At 42.8% G+C, this 27,237-nt stretch overlaps 3 protein-coding genes across 5 annotated transcripts in view; 1 reads left to right on the forward strand and 2 right to left on the reverse strand.

The window, feature by feature from the left end:
* Window positions 1-4,321: 4,321 nt before the first annotated feature.
* GET1 (guided entry of tail-anchored proteins factor 1) lies at window positions 4,322-10,829 on the reverse strand. 2 transcript variants are annotated; one of them, XM_032972742.2, is made up of 5 exons: window positions 10,645-10,829; window positions 7,965-8,130; window positions 5,740-5,807; window positions 5,395-5,509; window positions 4,322-4,739 (listed from the first exon to the last, which is right to left on the reverse strand). In XM_032972742.2, exons 1-5 carry the CDS (start codon window positions 10,735-10,737, stop codon window positions 4,666-4,668), a joined length of 516 nt encoding a protein of 171 aa, XP_032828633.1. In that variant the 5' UTR covers window positions 10,738-10,829; the 3' UTR covers window positions 4,322-4,665. The 2 variants fall into 2 exon arrangements, with proteins under 2 accessions (XP_032828633.1, XP_032828632.1); XM_032972741.2 differs by lacking the exon at window positions 10,645-10,829 and adding an exon at window positions 10,429-10,618.
* Window positions 10,830-11,380: 551 nt separating this feature from the next.
* Window positions 11,381-16,208, forward strand: LOC116952975 (non-histone chromosomal protein HMG-17-like). Of its 2 annotated transcripts, none has more exons than XM_032972745.2 (6): window positions 11,381-11,597; window positions 13,884-13,928; window positions 14,053-14,082; window positions 14,325-14,378; window positions 14,546-14,683; window positions 15,266-16,208. In XM_032972745.2, the coding sequence occupies exons 1-6, from the start codon at window positions 11,580-11,582 to the stop codon at window positions 15,302-15,304; spliced, it is 324 nt and encodes a 107-aa protein (XP_032828636.1). In that variant the 5' UTR covers window positions 11,381-11,579; the 3' UTR covers window positions 15,305-16,208. The 2 variants fall into 2 exon arrangements, with proteins under 2 accessions (XP_032828636.1, XP_032828637.1); XM_032972746.2 differs by having other exon boundaries at window positions 11,442-11,597; window positions 14,546-14,636.
* The window catches only part of LOC116952973 (uncharacterized), a 37,613-nt gene continuing 25,925 nt past the window's right edge, over window positions 15,550-27,237 (reverse strand). Inside the window, exon 8 of the mRNA XM_032972740.2 lies at window positions 15,550-26,299. Coding sequence (XP_032828631.2) covers window positions 26,048-26,299 — 252 coding nt within the window. The 3' untranslated portion in view covers window positions 15,550-26,047. The remainder of the gene's footprint in view (window positions 26,300-27,237) is intronic.

Consider the following 27,237-nt stretch of genomic DNA (forward strand, 5'->3'; position numbering starts at 1 on the left):
ATTACCGTTTTAAAATGTTAATCCATTTTTGTATATCGACTACTGGTTGAAGGCTTCCCCGTGTCATTTCGGTCACGGGTGTTATTTGACCATATTTCACTATTATGGTCAATGCGGGTTGCTGACCGTATAAGCAGCAAAGGACCAGTTTAGATCTTCACCGATTTCAGCCAAGCTCATAGTCTGCTAACCACTGCAACAATGCTGCCACCCGCACAGACTGTAGAACCAGCAAATACATTTTGACTTAAAACCATTCGTGACTGCAGGAATTCATATTCTTGGTTCTTTCGGTAAAGTCACGTAGATAGAAAATAAAAAAATAAAATAAAAAACATCATTCTTTTCTATCTACGTGACTTTACCGAAAGAACCAAGAATATGAACAATCAAACGTTTATAAATACAATGTACTGTTTGCAAACAGCCTAAATAGTGTGTTATCTCGGGCATCTCGCTATTGCACATAGCTACACGTGTTGTAAGATATGAACGACAAGCCCTTGGCCGCTATATACTGCTACACCCATGTGGTAATCAGAGATATGGGTCAGCGGCGTTAACTTAAGGACAGGCTCCTGTTTCCTCCGTGGGCAATATTGAATATCCAACCCCATCAGTGTGTTCATTCACACAATTGTCCTCACGCGATGAGGCACGTCCGATTGTATAGACCCTATATACACAAACAATCATTTACGTTTTGAAAGTGCCCGTCACCCTGGGGTCACAAGGCACTGTTCACAACACACCTGGGGAGGCTCACACCGATCAAATCTAACACCCCCCCCCCCCCACACACAAAAAAAACAAAGGCTTCAAGAAGTAAAAAAAAATCGTTCTAAATCTTCAGGCGCGATTTCAATAAAGCGAGGGTGGAGGTCAGCAGGGCGAATGTTCAGTGGACGTGAATTCCACAGCCTGGGGGCCACACGAGAGAAGGAACGATGGTCACCAACCCTCATCCTACAGAAATGTGACCCACGGCATACACACACACACTACAGGCTAGACTCGGAAGAGCCAAGTACACTTGTTGGAACATGGGCGAAGGAGGTCCGCTACATACGAGGGGGCAGCACCATTGAGGGGCCTTGTAGGTTAGTAGAATCTTGAACGCTTCCCGAAACCAGATCGGCAGCCAATGGAGATGCCGGCTCACGGGCTACCGTGTTCAGCAGCAGACTTGCTGCGCGTAAGCATTCTGTCAGCCGCATTGTGCACGTGTTGTAGGCGACTTAAACAGTGTATGGGGCATGCCAGCAAACCAGTGAGTTACAAGGGTCAACGAGAGAAAATAAATGCAGGAACCAGCTTCTCAGTGTCCGATAGTGAAAGGACGGGGGCACAGCCTGGCTATGTTTCTAAAGATGGTGAAAGGAATCCTTAGTGTTCTTGTTAATGTGCGCTTCAAAGGCTAATGAGGCATAAAGGACAACGCCAAGGCTACAAACTGACTAAGCAGCACCAATATTGCGGGCATCGGTGGTCAGACAGACCGAACCAGCCTTCGAAAGTTGGAGTGGGGAGGGGACCCAACAAGCTTCACCTCCGTCGTTTCAAAATTCAACTGAAGAAAATTGGATTGCATCCAAGCCTTTATATAAAGCATGTGCTTGAAGGGAAATGTTAATAAAACGAACAAATGCAGATGAGGTTGGAAGGTAAACCAATGCAGACTTTGTTTGCCCGGGCCAAACAAATATTTCTAAACTACTCTTAAAAATCTAACAGCAGTGCGTACTGACTGTGGTGGTACCTGCTATGATTACAGCAGTGCATACTGTGGTGGTACCTGCTATGATTACAGCAGTGCATACTGTGGTAGTACCTGCTCTGATTACAGCAGTGCATACCGACTGTGGTGGTACCTGCTATCACTACAGTAGTACATTCTGACTTGCAGTATTTATCGACTCTGTAGCACAAAGTACTCGCCTGACAGAGTGGCATGGTAAGGCCTAGTCCCGTGCAGAGCCTCCAGCCTAGCCTAGATTGTCCAGCCGGCCAAGGTGGCACCTTGGCAGGCTGGGGCTGGGCTGCTACCCCTGACCCCCCCCCCACACCAGCCGAGATCTCCCCGGCCGCTCTGCAGTAATATCTATGGCCTATAGTGGTAGCATATACCGACTGTACAGTAGTAACCGCATGCATTGGGGTGGGGGGGACATCACACAGTAATTTACCTCAGCGTTTAGTGTATTTGATAGCATTTTTAACGCCAAAGAAAATGTCCCCCTCACTCCCACCGAAGACGTGCGGCTTGGGATTGTCCGTCCCCCCCCACCAAAGGCGCCTGAGTAGGTATGGCCGTGCATGTCATAAATAAATAAAAAGCACACAAAAATCGCACTAAATCGCTAATTCAACTAATTTAAAGTTGACGGATGTGAAAAAGGAATAGCGCTTGCTCACCGCGGAGCTTATGGCGTGGTACCTGGCTATTTTTTTCACGTAAACCTCTCCGTTAAAAAGCCAAATTCTTCGCAAGCGCGCGAACACACAGAAACCCACACACAAACACATTTTTTACTTTTATATAGATATTGAGCATGGTCACCAGGGACTTCAGACGTCTATGCCAACACCGATCAAAGAGTTTCTTGTGAAGTGCTTCACGTCTAGTGTGAAAATCAGTCAAATTAGTGAAGTCTTAGGCAATCCCCTCTGCTGTTGCAGGATGAAAATGATTGTACAAAACTAGTGTCTTCAGAACAAGTTGAGTGGACATGTGTTCCATAATAAAGGTTTTTGGGTTAGATCACGTAAGTATAAATGTGTCGTAACCCTCCACCACCCGACAGCCAATTAGTAATGGATTTGTCAGGTAACCAACAGCCAGTTAGTTATTATTTCAGCCCACCGGTGTTTCAGAGAGTAAATCCACATTTACAATTTGAGTACCGTGACGTTTCGCTGGTAATTACATCCATCATCATCGGGCGATATGCCAGAATAGTGAAGCCACCCACCTGCATCCGGTCTCAAATAGAGCAGCAGGAGGACGTAATCACTGAACCCATCAAGTGCAGAAATCAGAGGCGAGGGAGGGGGTATTGTAATTATAGAATTGATTCGTAATAATTTAATCAGTTTGTGTTTTCTCTATTTGCAATGTAAGATTTCTTCTTCTTCCACGCGTTTGTCCCACTCTTGTGGGGTGTTCCGCCGTCCTTGCCACCTCCTCCACACCGCCCCGTTCCACGCCATCTCTCCCTCCGCTCCTCGGGCCACCACGTCCGATCGCACCACATCGCCCCACCTCTTCTTCTGCCTTCCTTTTCATCTCATCTTACAATTACTTAATAATACGCTTATAGGCCGCACTAAGCCTGTAGCTGTCAGAGCGGTTAAAATTATTTGTATTTCACTCAATTTCAACGGATTCTCGAATTACATCTTGCTTCAACGTTATCATAATAAATTGATTGTCCTTGTTGGCAAGCATGTTCTGCAACTGCCCACAGTTGTGTTTGAGAGTATTTAATATTTTTTTGGTGTTTTTTTAGTCTTATGCTGTTTACGTCCCGTCTGTTCACTAATTTGACTGGTTTTCACACTAGATATGAAGCAAAGCACAAGAACAGACGGTTCGTAACATTAGCGTGAGACTAAAAGGAAACATACTAATTATATAATTAAAATAACTCCCCCTTCTGCGCCTGATGGGTTCAGTGATGACGTCGTCCTGTTGCTCTATTTAAGACCGGATGCAGGTGGATGGCTTCACTATTCTGGAAATCACCCGATCATGCTGGATGTAATTACCAGTGAAACGTCGTACTCAAATTGTAAATGTTGTGGATTTATTCTCCAACACACCGACGGGCTGAAGTAGTAACTAATTGGCGTTTTGTTTATGTGACAAATCCCTTATTAATTGGCTGCCGGGTGGTGGAGGATTACGTGTTAAACTGATCATGTGTTCAGTGACATCCGCTCACTTCCCATTAGCAGGGTTGGCTACGTACCGTGTGAAAGAAGTTCAATATACATACGTAAAATGGCGTTTAATGGTGGAACCCCTAAACATTGCCCTCCTGAAGCTTCACATATTGCAATGTGAAGAACAATGCTGGCTTAATATTAGCTGAGTATCCTGATGTTAGCCTTGGCTGGGAATTGAACTCGGGTCATTAAGTCTGTAGTTTGTTTAACACGTAGTACACTAACCACGATGCTACCACTCTTCCTTACAAATTAAGAGTAAAAGTTATAATTAACAGTGTGCGTACATTGGCGCTTATCAGGACCTCTTAACATGTAACCGTGAGTGGTAAATCATCACACTTTGATCATTCAAAAGGAGTCACCAAACCTGTATTTTTTGACGCAAATTTATTTTTGATGCAAACATTTTGTTCATGGCTGATTACTCGCTTACATAATAAATAGTCAAACATGACCTGGGTATTATATATACATCGATCAAGGTCTGCACGTTTAAAAAAGAAAAAGGGTAACAAAATAAAATAATCAGCAATACTTAGTCGCAAAGAAGCGAGTCTGCCAGACGTGCGAGTCGCTGCTTAAGGTTTTACTGCGTCCGCCAAAAAAAAAGAGCTGTCGCACAATTAGAGTGACCCGCTGGAGGTAAGGCTGGGCAGGCGGAGCTGTGCCTCGAAGCGCCCTAAGTTGATATAGGAGAGTTTCAGTGATGCAGTCTCAGGTGAACGGCTGGAAGAGTAAGCCCGCAATCTTGTTGCAGACCAGCAGCCAGCACGTGATGCCTATGCCTCCTGCAAGGGGGGACGAAAGATGACAGTGTCAGCTGAACAGATGTCCCTCACTCCTTCTGTTCACAGTTTCACTCACTGTACCTTTGTAAAATAAATTGAACAAAAACAAATAATTGTGCAAAAAAGTATGCAGACGCCTGCTTGGAATTGCATCGACAGACATCAAGAGCAACACGTGGATCAGGCAACATGCGCAGGGCAAACACATAAAAAGAAAAGTGGGCTTGGACAGGACATGTTGCTCGTAGGCATGATGGCCAATGGACAAGAAAAGTGACAGTAGCAGCCAAGGAATGAAACACATCCGAAAGGATATCCAAGGAGATGGTGTGATGAAATCGGCTTGTGTGCAGGTGCCGGGTGGATTATTACATCACTGGATCGAGAGAGATGACGGCAATTTGGAGAGGCCTTCATCCCGCAATGGATTGACAATAGCTGATGAATTCACTGTCTAAATTATTAGGCCAGTGTGTGACTTTAACCTAAGATTCTGGGCACTGTGTTCATGGCAAGCACGCTTATGACTAAGGCTGTAAAGTCAATCATGACTTGTCAAATTAACTCATAATACTATTGTGTTGGTGCACTTGAAGACATACACTCTGCAAAACAGCAGTTATGATGCTTAACGGTTCACACAAGACGCTCTGACCTGGGACACCTGTGGGAAAAGCCACGAGCTTTTCTAGAGGTGAGACCCACTTGGATGGGAGCATTGCCACCGGTGTAGAGTAGTAGTTCCATATCAGAGTGATCATCACCACTGCCTGTCATTACCAAACACAACATGCACCGGCAATAATCAAAAGATGGAACACACATGAAGATGTTTACCAAGTTCCTCAGGAACCATCTAGACCACTGTATTACTTATTTATGCATGAATGAACTTAGATTAATTAACCTTTAACTCGCTACGTAACATCATTCGTGTCGGGATGCAAAGCGAATTACACAATTTCGCATTAAAATAATGATGGTGTGACTGCACACTCACCTGCAGAGTGTAGAAAGAGATGTTTATAATCCACTTCATAGTTGTCAGCTGGGTTGTTCGTGCCTGAACTGTGAACACCAAAAACACAATGTTCAACGGTGGGCCTAAGAAGGGGGTTCTCAATGTAAACCCCACATACAAATAATAAACGGGAATTAATGGATGTTCACGTGTGTGTAGTGTGGGAACAACACTTAAGTGGTTCTCTTTCACACTGCTCAATAGCATTAATGTGGCAAATGGACAATATGCAATGCTGCTAAACACAAAGGCAACTCCATAAGGATGATTGTCCTGCACAAACGTAATTACTTATGCACTGTGCATAAAAGCAGAATAAACCCAAAAACAAATCCAACGATAATTGTTTTTGGGTTAGGCCACGTGGTAGTTTTAGATCAAAGTTATTGTTATTAACCCTGCACCATCCTACAAGATTGTCACACGTTGGCATGAAAGTATCACGTTACCTAAGCAAAAAAAATACACATGGACCATTGTATTGGATAAAAAAATATACGTTTTAAGTTAAACCCAAATTCAGTTACTATCAAACACCTCATCAACTTGAGTAACACGCGGTCTTAAATGGACCTGGCCGATTCTCACAATTCCTAGAGTGGAATCCCGATTGAATAATCATCATTGAATACAATTCCTAATAAGGTGGATCTTGACCTCTCCTATTACATTTCGATTTAAAGCTTTCGTGACAGCAAGAAAATTTTCTTGCCGTGGTTTTCACACCTGATGATTGCTTGTGTTGCAATCGAAACGTCGTGATAATTTTAATGTTTAATTTGTATTATTTTATTATTTCCCTTCTATGTGACTTTACCGAAAGAACCAAGAATTTGACTCTCCTATTACGTCGATGTTTTCCTTTCCATGTAGTTATTATGCAAAAAAAAACTTTTTTCCCATCCAATTAAAAACAATAGTCCCACTACAAACACCACGGAGAGTTGTATAATAGTGCAGATAGGTTAAAAGTTAATATACTGAAAAGTAGATTTAAGTTTGCTGTTGTTTTCGCGTTGACCCTGGACTTCTCGCTTTTCTATTTTATTCTTCGTTATTTTATTTGAGAATAAACATTGCTTTTTAATATTTACACTGCTCTTTTCTGTAAATAGTTAACACGAAAAAAACATTGAACATCGGAAAACATTAAGTTACCATTCTGATAATTTAGTGTACATTGATGTTTTCATGAAAAACGAGTGTTTGATATATACATTTTATTTCATTTTGATGTCACTCTTTAGGAATTGGCCATGCATTTTAATGGAATTTCCTGGACTTACGATTTCAATGAACGGGGATTCTACTGGATGATTCTTAGGCGCCCAAGGAATCCCCATTCAGTTGAGACACATATGAACCTGATGGCGGTGCATAATGTCCGTGATGCAGTCATTTTTAGTCTGTTGATGGTCGGCGATGCGGCAATTGACTCATCTCGACGAGCTGTACACAATTAACTATGGTGCATACGAGCGCAGGGTTTCAGCGCAATTGCCCTCGCTGCGTTTTGACATCGCGGAGTAGCACTGATTTCGGATTGATTGCTACAACAGTCACGGCGTTAAGTATACCCCTGTAAAAAATAGTGACCCAGAAATAAAATATTTAATTGCCTCGGCCATTTTGTATTATTTGGTAGCCTGGGGTACCGCAATAAGGATCATATATCAACCATTTAAAAATGAATATGGTTATACACTGCGTGATTCCTCAGCTCTCAAAGAATGCCATTCATTTCAATGGCAATTCCTGTGTCTCCAAGCAAGGGCAATTATATTGAACATTTCCTTCCATGGCATATTCCCCATTAGAACTCCATTCCAGTGAATGGACATTTTAACCTGGGAATAATTCAGAGGAATCGCAATCCCTGCAAGGAATTGTAATGGGATTATGGTAAAAGGTAAATATGCAGCCCTGCAATTGCTTGCTGCTGGCATAATAGCCTTCATTAGATCGTGGAATTTGGATACAATTTTACAGGAATGGCCCAACACTAGTCTGAAAATATATGAATAAAGTCAAACGTCGCATTTAAATGGTCCGATTGACAATATTTGATCATTAAAGTAGTATTATTTTTGTTGCTTTCATCTTAAAACGTCTCTAGCGCTAACTGGGGCGAGTTTTTCCTGCGGCATCCAATCTCACCGAGCCCCACGCTCGCTGCTGGCAGTGGTGTGAAGGGCGGAACGCACGCGAGGTCTTCAGCTCGTCGCTGGCCTTGTTGATGCGCCGCTCCAAGCGGGCGTAGCGCGCAAACTCGTCCATGACGCTGATGGTGGCAAGCTCCCGCCGCATCTTCCGCAGTTCCTCCCTCAGCTCCAGCTCCCGTCCGGAGTCCGGCTGCGTCAGCCGCACCACCTCGACCATTCACGCAAAAACATGGGAATGGAACAGGCGCAATTGCCACTGCAGAGATGGTGGGTTTGAATACAGGAAAGCTGCCTGTGCTCAAAATGAGTTCTCAAATTCAGCAAGTTGATAGTTTCAGCTTGGTCAGCAATAGCTGCACAAAAAGTATATTCTGCACTTAATTTGGTTAAATTCCAGCTCTGAGAAATAAAATATTATTTTTACTCAATGAACATTGCCCTCATGTGGCAGAGCAGGTGGAAAAGTGCTGCACTATACTGTGTGGACCAGGTAACTAGAAGGTTGCTCTGTTATTTATGCTTGAGGGTCATTCTCTAGCATGTGTGATCCAAATGGATACTTCAGTCTCATAACATGACACCAATAGCACAATTGAGGAATACCTACAAATTCACTGTTTGTACACCAGTTCATGGCAATGTTAATGGTCCTGGGGAGCATGTGTACTATGTTGGGTCTCACCAATGTCCAGTGCTCAAAGAAACCTCTAAAGAACCACATTACACATCCACCAGGTTCATTTCACATTTTTGTATCAGCAAAATGATGAATTTAAGATTTTGAAGTGAACAAAAATCCATTGATTTTTTTATTAAACGAATATACATATTTGCACTTGATGTTCTGTGTTTATGCATATGTACAAAGGGTATAACAATAATTAGTTTCAGTCCACTGCTGGATAAATAACTCCCTGCATTTTTTTTAAATCAAGGAGAGTTGTATGATGGTACTGCATCACACAGGACCTGGAGAGATCATTAAACTAAACTATTTAAACTTTTTTTATTTGACCAGGTAAGGCCCACTGAGCTATATAACTTCTATTTAAAGCTTTCGTGACTGCAAAGATTAATCTTCTTTGGTTCTTTCGGTAAAGTCACGTAGAATGAGAATAAAATAAGAAATTGATAAAATAACACAATAATATTTTCACGACGTTTCGGCCACACACACAAGCGGCCTTCATCAGGTGAAGGGACGAGACTGGACGAGTCTGGAGGACAGTCTGGAGGACAGTCGTCCCTTCACCTGATGAAGGCCGCTTGTGTTGTGGCCAAAACGTCGTGAGAATATGATTGTTTTATTTTATCAATTTATTATTTTATTCTCATTCTACGTGACTTTACCGAAAGAACCAAAGAAGATATATAACTCCTTTTCAGGAAACCGGGCCTCAAATGATAGCCCAATGAAGTGGCTTATCGTGTGGACATTTATACCAGCTAAATACTCGAAACGCATATTTCTAAATACTGTACATCTCTTGTTGATCTCAGCTGCAGCCAATAATCAAATACAGGTCACTGGGTTCATGATGCAATGTGCTTACCACTGTGCCACTCTTCCACCTCATTAAAGGGTAAGAATACTATCGAATTCATAGTGCAATAATGCGCAAACATTTTGGACAACCATGATTTAATCTTTCATTTAGATTCTCACATTGAAACCTCATGGATGAGCTCATTAAGAGACTTAAATTTTGTGAGTCTCTTCATATCCTGGACGTTGACTCGGCCCATCATTCCTCGGGGGTAGATACAATAGGTATCTTCATGTTGGGAATTTAACAGTGGTTATCCTTCAGATATACAAGCCCCAACCATAGGCATGTGAGATTTACACGACAGGCTCAGGACTACAAACAGGAGATGAGCACATTTAAGGACATCACGAGCACATTTTAGTATGGTGGTGTTAACAGTGGTGGGGTGGTTATCGCACTGAAAGTTCTATATTACTGTGGCAGGTCACGATAAGCCAAAGGACCACGGCTGACTTCCTGCAATGTATGCATGTAAAACTTCTTTCGCACCGTACGTAGCCAACCTTGATACTCGGGAGATGATGTGGAAGGCCAAACTAATCACAGCTTGACGTCTCTCACACACTGGTGGATGTTTTATGCACGACACAGAACACTTTACGATATTCACCCTTTACGGATATTCTTAATTTTAACTGCTGGACAAGTGCTTCCCTTGGGTCTTTTGTTGACCATACTTCACCACAATGCTCCTCAGTGTGCATTGCGAATGCGTAAAGTTATGAAGCGTGAACGATTACTCAACCTGAAGCACACTTTGTAAACACACACCCAGGCCGTGGTAACAGATGTCCGCCGACGTCCTTAAGTTCGGTTTATGTACGAAAAAAATAGTTAAAAGTTTACGTTCAGGATATCTCCACCACGTCACTTCGTCTAATCTTCTACGTGACGACGTCATTGCACCACGAGTGACTTTAGGCGCTTTTATGTCGTTATCCAAGCCTCAAACTTACGTCTCTAGACAGCTCGAACCACGCAACCGGAGCACCCCTCAGCACCGCGAGAGCTAAATGATTTGTTGGGGGGTTTCCCCCTCCTCTTACATCAGACTGCATAGGGACGTGACATTGCATTGCGTTAGTGCGCAGTCTTAACGTGCCGGTGGCGCGAACAAAAGGGGGGACTTTTTTTTTGTTTAAAGGAGAGACAACGACGACGGTCCCTCTCACCAGCAGCGCGAACGCGGGCAGCAGCAGCCTGCACAGGTTACACAGGAACACGACGAACAGCACCACCGCCCAGCCGCACGCGTGCTCCGCCATCGCCCTCGCCGCCTTCCACACCTCTCACCACTCGCGCCCCCTCGACACAACCACAACATGGGCGCCAATGGGCGCTCTGGATACCGTACAGCGCATAGGCACGCGGCGCGTCACATTCCCCCTCCATACGCGCCACCAACCAATCGTGTGCGAGATCGGCGTTCGTCTCGAGCCGGCGCCAGCCAATTACAAAAGTGCATCTAAATGCAAAGGGCCCGCCTGCCCGTATGCGGTGTGGGAATTGCAATGGCGTTGGGGGCTATGGTTGCAACCATCGTGAGCCATTGCAGAGGGGGAGGGGGGTGGGTGTGGTCAAAGTTCTCCTTTTGAGGGCATGGGATCTTTGGTCGTTCGTTTTTTTTTGTGCGCGATTTTAAAACGCGACGTTCCTTTAACCGCAACTTGTTTTCCCCCTCAACGGAATTCAACTTGTTTTTGTGTATACATTACGAGAGAGGTGGGGCGGGTGGGTGCAAAAGTCTACGCTCGACAGAAGGGGGCGTGAGCGCATCTACGTCACCGCGCACGCGCCCACCCGGCCGCGTCCAATGGTTGTGGGGGCGGGGTCGCTCCAACGACTATGAGGGGGGGGGGGAATGTGCACGGGGCGCGCGCCGCCCGCTGTTCATTGGCCAAATCGAATTTAAATCATCCAATGAGAGCAGATGCGAAGCCGGGAAAGGACGGTTGGGAATATCGTTAGCATAAATTATGCAAATGAGGGTATCGTATTTGTATAGTAGAACTTGAGTTGTGCGCGCGCATTTGTGGCAGAGACGCAGCGCGTGAGGCGGTGCATTCCCGACTTCTGTGATACTACTACCACCACTACTACAGCAAACATGACCACCAAGAGAAAGGTGAGCCTCGGGTTTAATGATAACACGAGGGTTGTTAAAAAATATATTTAAACGCGTTAATGTGTTTAAGTTGAGTTTTTCTACAGATTTGATGTATTTTTTAAAAAGAAATAAGTGAGGTCGAAAGGTAAATTTTTACGCGCGTGGGGGGGACAGGACCGCGAATAAAAATGGCGGTAATTGTTGAGTACATATTTTTTTGTAATCCTGTAATAAATTTCATTGCATTTTAAATAAAAATAACAGCGAGTTAAACTAACGTGCGTGCAAGTTAACTGTTTTTTATAAATTAAAATGCTAATGAGCGAAGAGGCGATAGTCGTCCGCCTCTCGTGGTCGTTGTCGTCTTCGTCTCCGACGCCCAACGTTTTATGGCCGCGATTAAAATTAAATAACCATTAACCCTAAGCAACGCTCGATTGCGATTTTTTTCTCCTCCCTTCCCCTTGACAAATAACAAAGTTTAAACTTGTGTCGGCGACGGCTCGAGCGGTTAGAAAGCGATTTCGGGTTCTTGCAATGTGTTTTTTTTCCTCCCCCTCCGTCGCGATGTCGCAACGGTCGATGGCGGCGGCTCGCTCGCTCCTTCTCCCCCCCCACCACCACCACCTCTCGAAGCCGTGTGACGCACGACGGAATGAGCGCCCGCCGTTCGTTTTTCTCCGCCTCTTGCCGAAACGTTTCTCCCCCCCGATTTTTCGCCGACGTTTTCGTGCGACGACGGCGGCGGCGGCTTTGGCGCGGTTTTCCCCCCCCTCTCGGCGGCCGTCTCCTCCCCGCGCTCCCTCGCCGCGTTATGTTTGCGCGCCAAGAGGCTGGAGCGGAGGCGAACAATGGCGGACGGCGAGGGCCGCCTCGTCCCCCCCCACACACACAAACCACTACTCGCCTTGCTAATTTTATCTCTCTTACCGTTTGTAAAAAAAAAAATTGTTTGCGTGCCGCCGCATTTATTCTCAACTGCGCGTCGTGCTGTTCAAACGCAAGGATGGGGTTTTTTTAATGCGATGGCAAAAAAATATATTTAGACGGAGCCGCATTTTGTCGTGGTTTGCTGCACATCGCGTGGCGTTATTTACGCGCGAAAAGGCAAAATGCACATCAGCCCCCCGCTGTATATTTAGTATTTTAAAAATGTATTTAAGGGGGTGGGAGGGCTCGGTTGAGGATCTTATTAAAAAAAATTAAACCCGATGGAAGTGTTTTTTAAAACTAAAATATTCAATTTAATCGGTCCCCTTGACCGATTAAATTATCGTTTGCGGTTATTGAATATATGAGTTTTTATAATTATAGAACTCGTTATCCCTCTGCCATCTCTCTCCCACCAATTCAAATGTATAAAGGCGGGAAACCGAGGAGCCCCCAAAAAAAAGTGTGGTGACGTCACCGCCAACCGAAATTCCCGCCCAAAATTTGTGGCGCTGCCCCCCCCGTCCTGAAGGCCATGGGGGGGGGGGGGGGCAGCACATGGCAGCTACAAGCACATGGGGTGGTGGTGGCCACCAGGGGTGGAATGGCGCCCATTCTAACTTTTACAGTCCCTAACGAATATCCGTGCACTTGAGAGCGCGCGCGCGCCTTTGAAACAGTTATGGACGTCGCTTGGCCGTTTTACTTGGAAAAAAAATACCTATGGATGTGTTTGGTTTTTACGGGGGGTGGAGGGGATTTTTGAAGTTCTTTCCTCGAAATAGTTGTGGGCTTTCATATTCTTAGCTCTTTTGGTAAAGTCACGTTGAAGGGAAACAATAAAATCATAATATTCTTAGCTCTTTCGGTAAAGTCACGTTGAAGGGAAACAATAAAATATATTTTTTATATATAGAGCTAAGAATATGAATTACTGCACTCACGAAAGCTTTAAATCAAAATTTAGTTGTGGGCTTTGTCAAATATTTTGGCTGTTGTGCACAAGAAGTTTGCGATGCGTCCCCTCTGACCCCTGCGAGAGGGGGTTTTTGTTTTGAGTGAACCGGCTGGAACTGGAATTGTAACTCGCAAAGAAGAAGATGCAAAAGCCTCGCTATTTGTGCCGCTGCTGTTTTTTGAAGGTTATTGTTAGTGACCCCCCCCCATAAGGGGGGTGGGACAGGTGCCTTTATATTTTCGCGGGGTTTTTAGTGCCACCGCGCATGATACAATGCGTGCGTGCGCGCGCTTTTATGTTTTTTTGTATTTTTGGCGCGGAGTGTTGTTTGAGCGGGAAGTCTGGTCACGTGAATGATTGCTCGGGTCTCCTTCAATGGGGCGCTATCACTAATTGATTGTTGCCTTGGCGTTCAGGGTGCTGGTGAGGGAGCTGGAGACGCAAAGAAGGCGAAGAGTGAGGTTTGTATTCTCAGTTTTATTTACACTTAACTTGCACACTTTTTTATACATGTACTTAAACGTGAATGGGTTTTTTTGTATTTACATTTTTACTGTTTATTTTTTTGCTTGTGTTTTTTTTCAGCCGCAGAGGAGGTCTGTCAGGATTTCACAAGTAAGACTTAAATGCATTCTCCCAAAGCGGGCAGTTGAGACATTTTTGATTGCTTATTTTAATTGCAGGTTTCATTAATTAATGCATTCCCACGATTGCTGAGTATTTTTCGAGTTATTGGTAACTCGACGGTGTGACGTTAGCGTTGCCTCAACAAGGCGTGCTTGGTGTTTTGTTGGTCGCGAAATGGATGGTGGTCTTGTGGAGCATGCGTTGACGTGTGTATTGACTCTCCTCCACAGCGCCCCCAGGCACCAAAGCCTGAGCCCAAACCGAAGAAGGCTGCTGCCCCCAAGGTTAATAATGCTTTCTTTTTCCTGAACGTCCGTGCTGTTGCCGTCTTTATTTAATCTGCCATCATTCCACTTCATCCACTTTCGATGACATTTGTGCTTAGTCAAGTGCTAAATTTAGCGTCACGCGGGCTTGACCAGGCGGTTGTGCGTTTCGTTCTTGCCCACAGAAGGAAAAGGCCCCTAAGAAGCCTGCGGAGGAGAAGGCTAAGGGGAAGAAGGGGAAGGGCAAGGCCGACGAGCAGCCCAAGCAGGATGCAGGCAAGGCTGCTTCTGCTGCTGCCGCTACGGCTGATAACGGAGAGGAGGTAACCCCCCCTCTCCACAGCTTGCTTCACTAATCACCTGCTCTTGCTTGCTCGCTGTCCTCTGCATCGACAGAAGAAATCTGAAGGCACTTTTGAACTAAATCATTTTTGTATTCAAGAGATGTGACCGGATAGGTACAGTGCCCGTCCCTTTGAAGAAGTGCATAGGCAGTTCTTCTCCCTTAAGAAGAAGCTGCGATGCTGTTTATTTGAAGAGCAGCTGTGTGCCTTTTTGGAGTAAAGTAAACTTATTAGCTAGTTTTGGTTCATCACTACTTTATTTACTGAAGGTATGGGGAGGGTGGCGCTGTGGATTTCTCTTGTCTGTGCAAATCATCTGCTTTTGTCGTGTCTCAATCTCGGCCGCATAGCGGCTTCCACACCTTTCTCTATTTTTCCGACATTAAATATCCATTGCATTTCATCAACATGCATTGAGAACTCTCTTTTATACCATTTAACTATTCTATATCTAATCGATGCTGTTCAAATGTTGCACATGTGCAACACATCACTTAATGTTTTACAAACAGTTTTTACCATTCATTGTCTGAGACTTTGTGTGTGTGCATGTGTTCACAGACAAAAGCCAGTGAGGCAGCGGCAAGCGACTCCAAGTGAAGCTCATTCTCAGCTCGTCCGCTTTAACTAGTCTGTGACATCCCCAGCTTCCTGTACAGTTGTCCTTTTTTTATTATTATTACAGATTTTAAACCCGCTTTTAGGCTTACCCACCTCATAGTTTGTTCCATTAGTTAAGGCTGCAACAGACCTGAGCATTCCTTGTGAGGAAGCCAGTTTATTACGCCCATCTCCAAGTAGAGTGTCCTCGGCCCAGTGTACATGACGCTATTTTTGGATCCTGCTTTGTATTAGGCCAGTTGGAATGCTCAGGAATGCTTATTATTCAGCCTTCTAAATGTGTTGTACAACAGTTTAGACAACACAGCGGCAGTGGCAACATTCCCACCATGCAGTAGTATTAACCAGTAGTTTCTCATTATAAAGTACATTTTAAGATCGGTACACAACCAATTGGCATGACATCCTTTTTTAACTTTAATAACATTGTGTGTTTTTTGTAAAATTTAAATTTAGCAGTGGGGTGTTTTTAAAAAGAGGATTTTTTTCCTTCCCATTAAGGTGGTGTTGGGATGATAGCTTTATTTTTAGCTGCATTATTGGTCTTGTGTGGTTTAAACGGCAGCTTAGAAATATAATTTGCATAAATTGTGGTTTAAATGCATGTGTGCGCAAGGCAGTTGAGTCTAAAATGAAAGTTACAATTTTACATTTATATGGCTTGGTAATTAATGCATTATTTTACGTGGAATATGATGTAATTTTGTCATTGGAAATAAAATGTCTCTTGACAATGCATTCTTCTCTTAGTCAAATGCCATTCTGTTGTAATGTTAGTTTCAGTAACCTATCATCCCAACACTCAACATAGCTGTTAGAAATGCCTGGAAAATATTTACTGGATCCGTTACAATTATAAATAAAATGTGGATGTTTTCTCTAATGCATTGTTCTGTATTTTTGGTTTAACCAATATTTTTTTCAGTACACACACAGCAACTTATTAAAGTGCTTCGGGACATGCATGATATGCGGCGTTTTATTTGAACTTTGATTTACATCTTAAAAGCGTGAGCAAACAACTTTAGTGTATGGAAACAATTGTAATATGGTTATACTCATGTTCATTAAATTTCCATGAGTTCAGGTGTACAAAGCTACATTTGGTTTCAGGAAACCAGGCTTTAAGCCACTTCAACAGTCGCATTTGGAGATGTCCTTTTTTACCATTGCACATCTAGCAATTGTCACGTTTGATAATTTTCCATGCATATTTTCGTTTTGCGACTTAATTTTGGCTGATTTGAATATTAGATATTTTTGAAAAAAATCGCTTGTGGCCTAAAACAGGTCTCCTGGAACTTCAGTTTCAAATTCGACTTTTTGGATTGGTGCTGTTGGTGGAAATGTATTTTGGGCTTTGCTACTACATTAACAAAAGTACCATGGTTGATGCATTGTAGCTTAAGTTGGCATTCTGATTTGATGGCAATCTAAAACGTCAATGTAATGGTAATTGAGCTGGATTTGTGGATATAGTTGAAAGTTAAATTTAACTTTAATCCAAAACTTGATTCATCTCAACTCCGGTACTTGACACTTGCCAGCAGTCTTTATTTCGCTATGCAAATATCCAATAAATGTACATCTGACATTGCAGAGTGCTTTACTGTGGTAGGTTCTGGAACTGGAGTTAAGATGTATTCACATGTTGCTTTGCCATGCACATGACAATTTGCTAAAATGGTGGCTGCATTTTTCTCACCAAGGATGAGTATAAAGTTCAAGTGACTCCACCTTGTGGAATGTGACTGCAAGGACGTGATGTTATGTGGTCAGGTAGTGTATGAAGCTTAATTAGCATTAATACTTGAGCAGGTTTACGGTGCTGTAATCCACCATTTAAAACGTAATTGGGCCATAGTCCTATTTACTGAATTTGGCTTTAGTGCATTTCTTTTGGGTGGGTGCAACGTTTTCACTTCATACTAAATTGATGTATGTAACGTGCAATTTAAGCACATTGAGAAAGTGCCAACATGTTACACTTGAATGAGTCAAGATGCAATGTATTTTTAATTATACGATTGGCGATTTTGACATACATTTAAGCATGCATTGCTGAATGGATCGTAACGAGCAGAGTTATTTTTGTCGATGGCAAAACTTCACAATATATCTGGTCTGCATCCCTGAACATTTTTACATTACCTGTCTGAAGTTAGCTACACGCAATGGTGCTGTTTTTATAGGAACCATTACAATTGTGGCCTTTTTTGCTTTTAAAAATAGTAATGCAGCACTGGTGTTTAGTAGAACAACTTTTGTCTCAAGGTGGCAATGTGTTGCTTACTGTGGTTTAATTGTGTTCTCTATTTACAATGTCCTGGTTTAAACGTGGCAATATCTGTTGCAGTGGTGCATCTGAGGTGTCCAGGCTTTCGTGCACGTGGGAGATAATTTGGTACGTTGTGGTGAATTGCACTGCACAAATATAAATTTGTTGGTACTGATATGACTGACATTTGCATGCTTAAAAACCATCTGAAAATGTCGAGATATGAATGAGAATCTGAAAAGGAGAGTGCCGAAGGTATGGATTCCTTGGTTTACCATCAAACCTCTACAGAAATTTGAGTGCCAATTTACAGGTATCCCGCTATTTATGAACGTTCTGTTGATCAAGTTTTGCGTTTATGCAGTTCACAAATTGTAAACCCTTCCATTACATGGAGAGAACTGGGAGGCTGTGCGTGACAGTATCAGAGGAACATTAATTCCAACATGCAGACCTTTTGGTGAGTTTCTTGAAAAGTTGAGTATTTTGGTTTTAAATCAATCGTTTTAATGTCACGTTCTTTTTTTGTATTGTTAAAAGTGATATAGGTGTATATTTTTAGGCTTGGAGTGACTGGCCAAAAACATCTAGTTTTTTTAATTGATAGGAAAAGCCATTACTATTTAGTAAATTTCGTTTCATGCATGTATTTTTGTAGAATGCATCCCTTTCGTAAATCGAGGGATACCTGTACATTGAACTGAGTAATTGTGTCCACACTTGCAGTATCTGTAATTGTTCGAGGGTGGTTTGAAATCACACTTTATGATGAACAATTAAAATATTCTAATGTTAAAATTGTTAGCCACGGTCACATTACCTTACGTGGCAGGGTTAAGCCAAATTATGTTTTTATAGCACGTGGTCTTGAGTTGTATACAAAAATAAGTTGTTGGCTTCGTGCGACAATATTAAGTCAATGCTATATTCTGTGACCCAAGGCATGGAAGTAATTTGTGGTGAACCAGGGTTTCATGGTGGCAGGTGTAAGACCTCTACACTGTAGAAGCCATCTGCAAGCTGTCTCTACTGTTATTGCAACAGTCTGTCCATGTTTCATGCATGTCTAGCATGCATCTAAAATACCCAGGAAGCAATGCAAGGCAGCAATTTCAATCAGAAGTAAAATTCATTTATGAGCAAAGGGAATTTACTTGATTAAGTTCATACAAAAATCATGTGATCAGCATAATGTTAAGGTATCAACATTGACAATTACACGCATTTTCGCATAAAGCTACATTTAACATAATGTAAGCAAATATATTAAATGCATCTTATATAAAGTGATGTGGGAATGACCCCAAAAATAAAACTGGCTGCACTATGGCTTCTCTGAACATTTAGCGAAGCAGTCTGTCAAATTAGAAGCTCAAATTGAACCAACTTCATTGCACCCTCCGAACCAACCTGGTCTGCAAGTGAATAATAGCCCCCTGATGACCTATTTTGCAAAGCTCTTTATGTGTATAATGATAAAAATAATATTCTGCACTTGGATTACATTGCTATTCTTGCTGTGGTTGCTGAATTATTGCACACTGTTTTAGACTTGTTAATCTGCAGATTGGTAATCTGAAAATGCATTTAACCTAGCAAGCCTGGTATATAATCTATTGTAATAAAGTAAAGATCTTAACAGTCACGACTGAGAAGACCACAATTCAGTGTAATTACCATTAACGCAATTTAGTCGTGGATTGCCATGCTTTCAACACTGGCAGGTCATCAAGCAGCACAAGCTGATTCGATACAGTTCATTAATAGATCATTATAATTCATTAGTTTAGCTCTGATGTATTTTCTGGATGTAGAGCGTGCTGACCACGATGTCCAAATGTGTGTTCAGCATGTTGTACAACGTGTTGCTCCACGTTTACTGGGAGCTTTTTCAGAAACTATCCTTAATAAAAGTTCGTACCTATAGGTTTTTACGGTTGTGCTATATAGTTCTCTGTTTTACTTCACGTCATAGGATTTCGATGCCTGAAGTAGCTCCCAAGATGTGGAGAGAAACGTCAGACATGCTGCATAACATAACGTCCAGCTGCAAACACATTGGAGAACAATACAGCACAGCCGCAAACAATCTCAGTAATTGTTTTATGAGAGCCAATTGTTAATCTGAAATGTTTGATCCAAAAGATGTGCTTTCCTAGTGCTCATTGGGAGCCCTTTATATGCAGTATAGCTTTTGCGGTGACATCACATTAGTTAGAACATATTCCTTCATTGGCTTGTAGCAGAATGCCTTCTGACTTTCTAAGAATCACATGAGGGTAGTTTGAATGTGTGTTTGATTCGACTGGAGTGGCAGCACAGGAGAATGTACCCTGCGCACGCCACTCCCTATTTTTAGATAATGTTTAAATGCAGTGTGCATGCTTGGAGCTTCAGTATTTAGAGGGTCTGTGCTCTCTTGGAAATTCACGATTGTACAACTGTGTTTTGTATACAGTGTAGAAGTGACTTTTAAGCATAATTGGCTACCGAGTTCCATAAGTCCTTTGTTCAGCATTTCCCAAATGCAATTTATTGTGCTCAACAGCACGGGTTTCCATTTGAATCGTTATGTACGTGTGCATTTGAATAGCATTTGAAAAACGTGGACAAAAATGGTTTAGGAATGGAATTTTCCAGTAATATGCAGCGCATTGCATCGCATGTTGTGTAATTGGGTTTCTGTTTAGCATTTTTTTGTTCAAATGTTAATTTGAGTGAACAAGCGTTAAATGTGTGTATTTATGTTGAACGTCTCACGTAGCCAACCATGCTAATTGGAGGTGCGGGATAAATCTATAGGATGGAAAATGTATGTACATAAATGTTCCACTCAAGATCACGGCATTTGCATGTCCTTGTTTTCCGAATAAGTGCATTTAGGATGCTGTAAATTAGCATATGGTTTTGGAGTAAATGTTTCGACGTCTGTTTGAAACTTGGTATGACAGAAAATGCGTAGAATTACTATTGCGTATCACTTAAACCTGTAATAGAGAAAGATAAATTGCAGACTGCATTACACATTGTCAACATGTTATATTTCATTTTAACCCCGTGATTTCGCATACGCTTGGAACAAAGTTTGACCCATCAGTTACATTTGTCAGTTCCACAGTGATATAATGCAGTGCCAATGGGAGTACGGTTCTGGGTGACAAGCCGAACCATAGTTTAGCCTCTTGCTATTGCTTTTAGTGGCCTCTTCAACTCCATTAGCAGCAACAACAACTTTAGGACAAAGGCAACAGCAGAAAGTCAGACCGGCCCCCATTTTAAAACACAAACTATAAGCTCTCAAATTGGTAATGTTTTCATATTTTCCTGTCTACCATCAACGCTGACACTCAAAATTGAACTGTGAAAGTGATTGGCTGCTGCACATGAGGCATTTATGCATATCTAATCAAAGAAATAGCATAAGGCGCTGCCGTGAAAGAGTTAATTGCAAGCATTTTTCTTATATGTTACAGGTGCATTGAGCAAGGGTAAATGAGTGGTCGCAGATGCCCATCTTGCTGGTTCAACCCACAGTATTGCTCCACCATCCGTTTAATGAAATGTTTTGCACGCTTAGATATCCTTCGACGTTTCTCGCAAGAGGCGCCCACTGTCAGCCCAGTTACCTATCCATGGTTACTGATTAATAATCGGTAAGGGGGGAGGAAACCCTAACAAAACAGGGCACTTGTGTACACATACTTTCTGCAGATACACTGAACTACTCGGCAAGGAATTTATTAAAAAGGGAGTAACTTTAGCCGGAAATTGCGTATGAAACCTTTTTTTATTTACAAGTATCCCCCCCCCACAAATAATTAAATGCGGTTATCAATGTTACATTCAGTAATCAAATCGAATCTTTGAATTCAAACATGAATATATACACCATCTTTAGTGCTATAGAATTGGTGACACGGTCAACATCGTAAACACGCGGCACTTGTGAACCTGGTGGAATTACAGACTGCTGAGATCCCGGATTAATACTCAGAATCTCAGCAGTGCCAGCTCAGCGTTTCACCTCTGAGCCACCCGACCACATCCAACACTACACCCACGTTGTGAATTCTTAAACTCCCAAATTCCGAATTGCGGAATAGTTCAAATGAGCTGCGATCGGTTGGTGTGTGGACACGAGAGCCTTGTGTTTGTTACATTTTACAGAGGCTGAATAACGCATTCACATTGATAAGCCTTCTTTAAACCCTTGACAAGTTGCTTCATTGTGGTTTCACCTGGTTATAGTGTCGTGAATTAATGGCATTTTACTTGGAATTGTGCAACGTTTCACCTATATTCTTGTCAAACGCTCACCTGGATCTGTAATAATCCCTTTTAAGACCACATCAGTGACTGGTCAACTGGCGTGGCATGTGCGTGGTTTTCATGACGTAGCTCAGCTATAGTATACATCAATGGAATGCCCTTTTATGCAGCCAAGCGAGAAACATTGTGAATCATAACCCAGCAGACGTGGGTACCTGTAGTTACATAATAACGTGTTTATTTTCCTTTAATATGTTATCTGCAGAGCCTAATAAAACGTTCCTACAGGCACGATCGACCATGCTTTGGTAAATCAGGTCTGTACTTACAAAATCCCACAGCAAGTCTTAAAGGCATCTCTTGACTGGAACACCTCATGTATATCTGTTTTATAGAATAAGACATTTTCAGCACTTTAAAGCATTGTGTTTTTTCTGACGGTTCCCAATCCGTGCCCGGTAGATTTTGAGCTTAATTAGGCACCGGTTATCTGGGTAAATGATGAACTGAGGGATGGCAGTAGCACATGGCAGCCTATTCATATAAGTTACATTACAATATTCAAAGCACTGTAGGACATCTCTGCAGGAATTAGCGAGCAGTTGTGAGAATTGAACCATTGTCATACAAACTGGCCCGAAGGCAAATGCTTAACTCCTCAGCTATTCAGATTTTACCCACGTATTTGTATTGTAAAATAAAAAGCAATTGTCCCGAGAAACAAACGTTATCCTTTCCTGCTGCTGTAGTACTTGGCAAGCTATGATCGAGTTTTACGTTATTGCTGAAGCTGACCGGATATTAATGATGTAATGCTAGCTGCATTTAGTCTTACACCTTGCAACTGTTTCCACGTTTTCAATAGACGCACAAGCGTTAATTTCAACAGGCTGCTGAAGTCTTCTGTTACACTTCTATGCATACACACATTTAAAAGATTAAAACAAAACTGGTTTGCCCTTGTTCTAGAGTTTCTGCCAGTTCTAACTACCCATTGTTGATTTTTGTAACGGAAAATCCAGCTTTTATACATTCTTTATTCGCGTGATAATGTGTATCTATATTTAAAACCAATTTCTGTATGCAGAGTAAGTGACGTTTTGGAAAGCCGGACTGGTGAGCAGTAAAACCTGGAGGTGGGACGCATACTTGGGAGGAATACTAAATTAACTTTTAGAATGTGGGCTGACTTGCTTAGCTCTGGCAAAAACTGCGATGCCCGACACTTGCGGCACGGTGTCCGTGTCTCTAGCCAGGTGAGCTGCTGCTTTATAAATTGGGCTCGCCTCCCAAAGGAAACGCAGAGATCGCGAGAATGAATAGTGAAAGAAAGTCTCCCAGCTGCCGCTAGAGGTCATAGAGATACGTGGAACATATACAGACTTAATATACGAATTTAATTACAAAATGTACCCGACTGGTAATGAAATTCAGTCGCATATCCGACCGTAACATCCAATTGCACACACCCAGTTCGGTATGCGCGTGTGGTAGCATTTTCTATAGGTGTGCACAAATCCGACCGTTTCACATACAGTAAATGAACACTAATATCGCGGACAATTTGCGTCTAAAGCATAGTGAAGCATTTCCCCATGTGTAACTCATTATCTCTAGGGTTTCATATTCTTGGTTCTTTCGGTAAAGTCACGTAGAAGGGAAACAATAAAATATAAAAAATAAAATTTGTGAGAATTTTATTGTTTTACGTCACATCCGACTTGCTGTAGAACACTGCATAGGCGTGTGTGAAAATGAAATGCCAGGTATGTTAACACCCTAGAGATAAATTTTGATTTAAAGCTTTTGTGACTGCAGGGATTCATATTTTCTTGGTTCTTTCGGTAAAGTCACGTAGAAGGGAATCAATAAAATAATAAAAATATCAAACAATAAAATTTGTGAGAATTTTATTGTTTTATATTTTTTGGAATGTGGGCTATTGCTTAGCTCTGGCAAAAACTGCGATGCCCGACACTGCAACCCAGCGGCACGGTGTGCGTGTCTTTAGCCAGGTGAGCTGCTGCTTTATAAATACAATTTGTGAGATTTTTATTGTTTTATATTTTTTATTGTTTCCTTTCTACGTGACTTTACCGAAAGAACCAAGATTATGAATCCCTGCAGTCACGAAAGCTTTAAATCAAAATTTATCTCTCGGGTGTTCACATATCTGGCATTTCATTTTCACACACGCCTATACAGTGTTCTCTAGCAAGTCGGATATGTGACGTACTGTGTTAATTATGCAATCTTATTTACTTATATTAAAATATATGCGATCAGGTTGATGTGTCTTATTGTCTCAATAACTGGCTTCACAATTCGTGACAAAGTTGGTTTAATTCCTATATGTTAGAAAATAGTTTGTTTTATATGATTCCAATTAACTATAACTTGATCCTCATGACCTATGCTCACCTATTATTTTACTTCTACAAAGGGCAATCCTCCAAATAAATGAGTTCATATGCATGTGCGATCTGTTGAAATCTGGAATGTTCAGTGGACTGCTGCTGGAAATCTCTCCAAGTTGTTGGCATCGCTCAATCTCATGATGCAACAATCCATTGCACTTTGATCGCCATCGAACAAAGACTCACTGCATCGCGGTCTTTCAGATGCGCGTCTGCGTCCATCTGCAGCGCTCTTGCTTCCAATATTAGGAAGTCACAGGAGCTATGCAATTTAAAATAGATAAAAAAATGCATTTAGAATGTATTGTTGTGTTTAGTTTGTTGTCCTTCCCCCGCACCTCCTACGTACGGTGCAAAAGAAGTTCAACATACTGTACTTACGTACAACTTCTACACATGGGCTGATCTCATTGCTCCACTTCCGAGGTGGTTTCTTTATTTGGCTGCCACTCGACTGGTGGTCCCCACCATCAGTCGTCATCTATAGCACATTTACTGTTCTTAACATGCCTTTAATTCGTGTCATCTGATGTGCGTTTTTTCGTGTCTCGGTTGAATTCAAATCATGCACCTCTCCATGCTTCTCTGGTCCATGTCGTAGGAGGTCATATGCCCTGATTGAAAACTTTTTTATTTAGGTTGTTCACTATTTCACTGTTGTCTTTTGTTATCACGTTCAGTGCTTTTTAAAAGAGCTCCAACCTGCTCTCACGTCCCTCTGTATTTCAACATTCACGTATGCTTGGACCTCTCCACTAGGAGACTTTAGCTTGGTATGCCAATCTCTAATAATTTAACTCTAATAATAAAACTGATGACTGTGCTCATGCCCTTAGCGCTCCATAAAGGATGGGTACCTTTCACTTTTCAAATAAAAACTGAACATGCATCGCTCCAGGTGCACGTATGAAAATGCAGTATTGCACCGTGCAAGGGTGAAATAAAAAAAACTAAAAATACAGTTCCACATATATCTATGACTCCTGATTGCAACTTTAGGGCAGATATAATGCTTCAGTCATGAAGCATCCAGGTTTAAGCATTCCATGTCTACCACTCTTTTTGCACACCAGAATGGCATTAATGTGCAGGTCAGTCCGCAAAAGGTTCCAAAATAGTGTAACCACATAGATTGTGAAGGCATTCCATCACTCTCTACTAATAATTATAATTTGTGGTGTATCAATAGTGCTAATACAACCACCACCCATCTTTTCTAATGTTTAAAATGATCTCACTCTTCACTATCTTACCACCCAGTAAAAAATAAATCACAGGCATAGCACTGTGCCATGAACTTGACCACCAGAGTCCAATTCCTGGCCATGGCTAACATCACTGTCAAGTGATTGACCAGCGTAAATAAGCGTGGCCACGAAAACCCCCTAAGTCATCGTGGCATGGGTGGGCCCCTAATCCAGCAGGTGAATGACAAGGGGCTGTACAATTAGTTAAAGATGAGTTCCCTTTATTTTATTGTGGTTGACTCTCAACAGCAAAGCAATCAAAAACACTCACTTTGGGTACCTCACTGACTCATGTGGATTCAAGTACCCGCCCTGCTTGCACATGAACCAGAAACGACATCAATGAAATGCGCGCGTTGGTAGACATGGAAATCTTTAACGTGGATGTGGGGGACATCGCCGTGGTGACCAGAACTGGTGTGGCCCTTCGCCCGGCTCGGCGTGGTTGGTGGTGGTCGGGGGGCCCTGCCCCTCGCCGCCCCCCCGCCAACCCGTCGCGCTCGTCGACCACTCACAGCATCGCCCGAGCGATCGCGGCCACAAGCAGGAACGTGGCAGCGTGGCCGGGCGCCCCGAGCGCCCCGGGGCGCGGCCCGCCGCTCACGTCATAGAGCTTCCCGTCCAGCTTGAGGCAGCTCGCGTTGCCCGCGCAGCACTCCTGGAAGCACTCGGGCTGCGAGGCGCACGACGCCACCTTGCCCTTGCAGCGAGAGCTGCAGCCGGCCGTAAACGAGATCTGCGAGTGTTCCATGTGGCTCACCAGCTGTGTGCGTGCGTGCGGGAGGGAGGGAGGGACACCGTTAGTTGCCACTGCTGCGTGGCTGCATGTGAACGCTGAGCTTTATAACCTTAGAACAGAGGGGTTTGCCGGCAGGGGTGCCACCTCTGAGGTGGAAAAACAATCGGTACAGCAAGGGGGGGGGGAGGAATACACGTAAAATGTGTTGTATTATTAGGCAACTGACAAAACCTGGATTTTTAATGTCCTGGGGGTGACTTGTATGCATGTAGAACTTATTTCGCGCCGTACGTACCTAGCCGTGCTAATCGGAGGTTTCCAAAGACAGCTTACCTGGAGTGTGACTGCTTAACGGGGTATGACTGCTCACATCAGTTTGTTGACTGTGCCATCTCCAGCAGCGTGTTAGTACCACTACTGCGTGGCTTTTCACGATTGTGCTGTAGCTCTCCGATGTGTTTTTTTGTTTTGTTTGATTGAATCGTGCATTGTTCAGCACGATGTCCAACGTTTCGCTCCACGTTGTGCGAAGCTGCCAGGACTAAACAAGGATGTGGAGCGTAACGTTGGATATCATGCCGAACAAAACACGGTTACGACCCATAGTCATGGGTTTTCTCGCCGTTTACATATTTGGAATTATGCGGCACAATGTGAAAACAGATCGAAAAGTGGGTGAAAGCCCACTGTACACGTGTATGTATGTTGCACTTCTTTTGCACTGTACATAGCCAACCGGGCTAATCAGAGGTGCGGGGGAAGGACAACAATTAAACACAAAAATCAGTTGTAAAGAAATTAGAAATTAGTTTTAAAATATATATTTAACAGGTCCCTGCAGGGTGGGCTGGTAGGAACATTGGAATTTTGCGCAATTTAATTTTTACACCCCAACAGCACGAGATTTCACTTCGTTAAAGTATTGAAAGGGGACGGACGGACGGTCACATTAATCTATTGCA

This window comes from Petromyzon marinus, chromosome 49 (genome assembly GCF_048934315.1).
Source record: "Petromyzon marinus isolate PM22_M1 ecotype Great Lakes invasive population chromosome 49, UKy_Petmar_22M1.pri1.0, whole genome shotgun sequence".
NCBI lineage: Eukaryota > Metazoa > Chordata > Hyperoartia > Petromyzontiformes > Petromyzontidae > Petromyzon > Petromyzon marinus.